The sequence below is a fragment of the Cupressus sempervirens genome, chromosome 1, assembly GCF_028749045.1.
Source record: "Cupressus sempervirens isolate cs-2001-9-10 chromosome 1, ASM2874904v1, whole genome shotgun sequence".
NCBI classification, from domain to species: domain Eukaryota; kingdom Viridiplantae; phylum Streptophyta; class Pinopsida; order Cupressales; family Cupressaceae; genus Cupressus; species Cupressus sempervirens.
The window spans coordinates 897,107,880-897,113,879 of record NC_143118.1 but is presented as its reverse complement, the minus strand read 5'-3'; the positions used below and the strand labels follow the sequence as shown (position 1 = coordinate 897,113,879).

The window sequence follows — 6,000 nt, the reverse complement described above, 5'->3', positions numbered from 1 at the left end:
AAGTTAAAAGACAAAATATGAGCAATTTGCTATTTCTTTAGTTATCTATAATTTTTTATTTGTCATTCACTTGTACTATTCTACACTAATATATCAAACTTAATTCATATAGAAGACATTAGTTTGCTCCACTTTTTTTGGATGTAAAACTACACAATTATACTATTCTACACTTATATATCAAACAAAATTCATACAGAAGACACTAGTTTGCTCCACATTTTTGGATGTAAAACTACAAAATTATATTTCATTCATTAATATTTTTAGCATATCTACGAATGTAACATAAAAAAATTATATTTCATTCATTAACATTTTTAGCATTTCTATGAATGTAACATAAAATGTAATAATATGAGATTGAACAGGATAAGAATTTGGCCTATAACTTCTTGGTACTTGTTTCATTTACGTGTTTTTACTTTAAGCATTTAAAGATTTCAATTTTACACTAACATGAACCAAATTAAAAAACATTGACAAGCTGCTAGGTCTTTGAATTCAACCAGACTCTTCTAATGAATTTATAACTGAATCCCCACTTAGACTGTTCTCCTTAATTGGTTTATAAGATTTCTGGTGGATTACTTTATAGAAAACAAAATTTAGTCTGTTTATATAGTTAATAGGATTAATTGTTCAGCTAAATCTTCTTTACCATACAGCTAGAAACCTAAGTCCATCTTGCGTTTTGATTTTTTTCCTTGAAATTGTCTCCTAAAGAAGGACCAATTTTTTCAATGGACCTAAGAAGAAAACTTTTAAGAAACAAGCAATCATATTATTTGATTATATTTGGAACCAAGAGAAATTATAATTACAGCAATCGAATTCTCTGCATGTTAAAACCTGCTACAGAGGCATGTTTAAGGAGAATCTGTTCGGTGACTGTCGTATGAAGAACCTTTTTTTGTTAGATATTTTACAATGCCCAATTTTGAAATGTAAAAGAAAAGTCCATTAAATTGGCCATGCTACCATTAGACACTTACAACATTCCACCGAGCACCTTTTGAATATGATCAGGAAAACTCAGAAACTCAAAAAAAACCGTACCTATAAGTTAACTCAAAATCATAGGAAGTCTTTGAATATAGATAGCTGCAGATGACAGGAATCATGGATGGCGATGCCAGGGAATCATGTGTAACACATCCCACAGATCTAAATATTTGATTTTGCCAATACTTGTCCTGAACTTGCTTAATGGATACAATCTTGTGTAGCATATAGTCTCTGCTTTCAATTTTTTACTTCAGAGCTTCTCTAACATACCAGAATAAGTATTCATATATTCAATCAAGATTTTGTTACTTCCTTTTCCGCTATCTGCTTACTCTTAGGCCACATACAACATTTCCCTTAAATATACACACTCTACTGTAAAAAGCATTCCATGCCTGCTTGTCCTACAACTGATATTAGTATAACACTAAAGATATAGTTTCCTCCATCCCCACCTTCATGTGTTCTGTGCATCATGAAAGTTACACGCTGTATGCAGCATTTCTCTTAAATATCCATCCCCACGCAAAACATCAATTAATGACTGCTAGTGCTTAACCTTCAATTCCCAAGCACTGTGGCTCACATTCCATATGTAGCTTGCCCCACCATTTTTCCACAATTCTCTATATGACAGTTCTGCTTGCATCTTTTAAAATGTTTAAGGCCATAAAATAATTCCATGTAACAGGATTTTTCTGTTGTAGACATACATCCATCCTAAACATTATAGTCTAATTTGTACATTTGTCATTTCCCGCTTCTTTACGACCATATTGAATAACCATTGGCTTTCCTTTTAATTGGAAACCATTTACTAATTGTAGAGCTTGTGCGGCTGTATCAGTATCTGCATGAAATATTAAAACTCAAAGATTCAATTATAAATGCTGAAAAATATAGTAACTAACATAGCATTAGAAATTAAGACAAACCATATACAGCGATGTTCCACATAATTCAGAAACAAAGACTTGAGAAACTCATAATAAAGTATTTAGAATTTTAGAGTAATACCCTGATCGACAGATTGCAGCTATGAGAAAGAATCTCCAGAACAATTAACCTGTTGACACTTTCTTGTTATTCCCTAGTTTTTACAATGAAATATATTGTATATCAATAGTTGATGAAGTTACAGAATCCCTTCCAAGTGTATCATGTGGGAGCAGACTACAAGGGCTCAAAAACAGGGTAGTTCAAGGAAATAAGAACTGTTCAAAATAAACAGTTGAGAAATTCAGAAGTAGAGATATAGAGTAAGCTTAACTAAGCACAAAATGAAGCAACAGAAAACTAAAATGGTCTTGGCAGATATTTCAAAGACAGGTGCAATGTCTCTTACCAGTGGCTGGACTAGCATATATACTGCCCTCTGGGGCAACGGAAGTAATTCAAAAGAGGCCAAAAAAGAGATGCCAACCATTGGTGAAGACTCTTCTTCCATTCTTTCATTTCTTAGATCCTTGGGTGGTGGTGTTGGTATTGGGCCCAGAGTTATTGATTTTCATCTAATTTAGATTCATGTATTGCACAACACAGGAGAAAATCTCCAAACTATCCCAAACTATAGCTGACTTTTGTGAAGCTTTCATAAAAACAACTTTCGCCCCCAGTAAAACCTGGTCTGTCTAAAAAATTGTTGACAATTTTCAACAGTTCTTTTGCAACTACAAGCAGGAGCTCATTGGGACATGCATAGCAAGCACAACTAGCTGCAAGTTTGCAGGGAGTCGGGAAGCAGTGCACTTGAGTCAAATGCAAGCAGTTTTTTTTGTAACACTTCTGCAAACACATTCTATAACTTCATGCCATTTAAACAGTATTAACCTATGTTAATTAGGGCTATGTTTCCTGGTAAAACTAAGTGTTCCCAGAAACAGGAACACCCCAGGGAAGGGTAGGAGATACCCCTTACTGCCCCCAAAATGCTGAATAAATCGATAAACAGTGTAGAAACTGGGGCTCTCAGCTGTCCCTGAGACAATCAGGGATGTCTCAAACATCTCCTGACCAGGCTTGGAATTTGACTGTCACCCCTCCCTGTCATGTGTATTTTTTATGATGATTTGGTCATGTTAATACCTTTCATTCTACGTTTTAAGATAAATATTGATTTCCATTTTTAATATAAATTAGTAATAATAAATTTCATCTATCAAAGTTTCTAAAATAATATAAAATTCTAGAAAATAATCATAAATTAGCAATATATGTCAACCTTAAGAAAGATTCTAATTTTATATTCTGCATGCTCATAAATTTATTTACTTAAGTATCATATTGCCTATTATTCTATTGCGCCCCCAAACAGATTATTGCCTATTATTTTATTGATGGTTTTATAAAAAATAAGCTTGCCAATCAATACAGTTGAACAAATTTTCAGCCTGTCATATATGACTCAAAGGTGGAAAAACAGCCAATATGGCCATCAAATTCTGGGCCTGCTCCTGACTATCGTGGGGACGGCTGGAAGCCTCAGTTTTAGCAATTGAGTTTCCTTTTTTATTTGAAATGATGACTTTGTTGTAAAAGATTTTGGATAAAGTGAAGCTCCTTTCTGCAGACCTGATTTGTATCATTTGAGACTAGAATTTGTAAAAATTTGTCTTAGGGCAAAATTCACCCAAGAACTATGAACTCAAACACAAGCACAACTGTAGACCAGAAAGAGTATGATCAGAATATCGATATGTATTCGATTCAATATGCATAAAAGTACACTAGGAGTGGCTTTATATAAAGGCCTCTGAGATGCATCTAGAATGCCCAAGAATCTGCTACATGATAAGTCATACAACCAGGCACATCTTCACCAGATATGGGTTATTCTCCATTAAGCACGGAAGTAAGTGCGATGATGAGTGAATAAGCCTACAAGGGTGTAATACAAAAATTTATGTTGTAGACAACATGTGCTAAAAAGGGAGTGTGAATAACTATGTTATTTACATGACAACTCAGTGAATGATGCAAACTCCAGTGTTGTAGACACCATGTGCTGAATTAGAGTTGCGTACGTCTATGTTGTCAACTTGACAACTCATAAAGATACACAAACTCCTAAGTGTCACAAAATAAATAATAAAATAACGCATTAACCTAAGTAAACTTAAGTAAAGTGTAATTAGTAAATACGTATTTACATCAACACCCCCCCTTAACTGCAACCTAGGGGAATGTCCTTAAGCTTACGAAAACTAGAATGAAATGCATAATGGGTCCCGACTACTAGGCCATGTTAGGTACTCATGTACATAATGAAATGCAATCTCTCATAAAGCGGAGAAAGAGGGAAAACCTCATGGGAAAAACCCTCCCCCAAAAAGAGAGATGAAAAGACTAGATGCATGGATGGATGGAATAATCAAGAACCCCCCATTACGACATACATCAAGTATATACAATAGTAAAGAATGAGAAGAACAAGACCTCATAAGAGGAAAAAGTCCCCCACATAAGAAAGAACAGGAAGAGAGACAAGGTAGTCCCCCCCCCCCCTAATGAAGAATGCCGACCAATGATTGCTGCTCCAAGGAAGAAGCTCGTCCAAGAGTGTTGAATGATGTTCCCCCCCTTTGGAAGAAACAATGACAAAGGTACAATCCTGAAGATGTATGGTGGCCCTGAAACCTACTCAAGTGTCGGTAGAACTTATTCCAAAACTGTCTCCCTAACTGATAAAGAGACCTCCAATTGTTGTTCATAAGGATCCACAATCACGCCAACCTATGAAGATTGATCATGCAGAGAATGGACATGAGGGTTAGAGTGAGCCCTCACAACAACTATAGAAGGATCATCTTCATCAGAGAAGATGTAAATCATCAAGGCTGTCTCCCAAGTCTGCGGTGTGTGACTCCACGAACAAACCTGCAATGTTTGCCATGTAGTCATCAACTAAAGCTGGAGCTAGAAGACTAGTTGTACCCTGTTGTGTTGGACCTATCACTGTGGCAATGTATGCATGTGGACTATACTGATGATGTGACCTTTCGCTGCAACTGTCGATAGAACCCCATTGAAGCACTATCCCTGGTGTCACTATCAGTTTCCACAATGTATGAAGTGTGGAGAGGATTAGAGGAGAGGATAAGCTAGGTGAACTTTCCCCAAAGTGTACATCCTTCTCCACAAAGATCTCGTGAGTCTCTGGATCCATAAGTCTGTATGCCTTAGCACCGTCTTCATACCCAATGAAAATACAAGGCCTAGATGGTGGTGCCTTGCATCCCCTAGAAGATAGGTTTGCCCATGCTGGACAACCGAAGACTCTGAAGTGACTCACAACTAGTTTTCTGCCACACCATGCCTCAAAAGGTGTCTTTCCATCTAAGGCATTATGAGACCTGTTAAGTATGTGAGTGGCACTGCTAATGGCTTCAACTTCAAGTGTTGGATCAAGAGATTTGGCTTTAATCATGCAACTTGCCACGGTCTTAAGAGTCCTAATCCTCAATGCTGCAACATCTGTCTTGTGCGGACTAAATGCTGGTGGATTCTAAAGATCAATACCCTCAAGTTTGCAAAAGCCTTTAAGTCTTCTATCCACATATCTGCTTTCGTTGTCCCTCCGTGGAACCTTGATGGTTTTCCTTGATTTTGTGTTCAACATGAATCTTAAAGACTTGAAGCTTATCAACCACTTCATTCTTATGATGAAGGAAGTAGACCCATGTAAAGCGTGAAAAGTCATCAATGAAAGTAAGGATGTAGCGGCCTTGGTTGACTAAAGTCACTGCAAAAGGACCTGCTAATACCATGTGAACCAACTGGAGAACAACTGGCACTCTTGAAGACTTCCCTTTATCATACTTCTCTTCGAGATGCATAACCACTGAACATAATAAACACTAACCCTTAGAAAAGTTGATGTTAGGTAGACCTTTGACCATGTGTTTCGAGCAAAGTTGTTGACGATAGCGGAAGGCAAGATGACCAAACCGCTCATGCCATAATGTGGTTTGTGAATTAGAGTGAGTTAACAAG

General features: G+C 36.6%; 1 protein-coding gene across 1 annotated transcript in view; it reads right to left on the bottom strand.

The window, feature by feature from the left end:
• Window positions 1–762: 762 nt before the first annotated feature.
• The window catches only part of LOC149580749 (uncharacterized), a 164,731-nt gene continuing 159,493 nt past the window's right edge, over window positions 763–6,000 (bottom strand). The window contains exon 7 of the mRNA XM_089793377.1: window positions 763–1,858. Coding sequence (XP_089649503.1) covers window positions 1,743–1,858 — 116 coding nt within the window. The 3' untranslated portion in view covers window positions 763–1,742. The remainder of the gene's footprint in view (window positions 1,859–6,000) is intronic.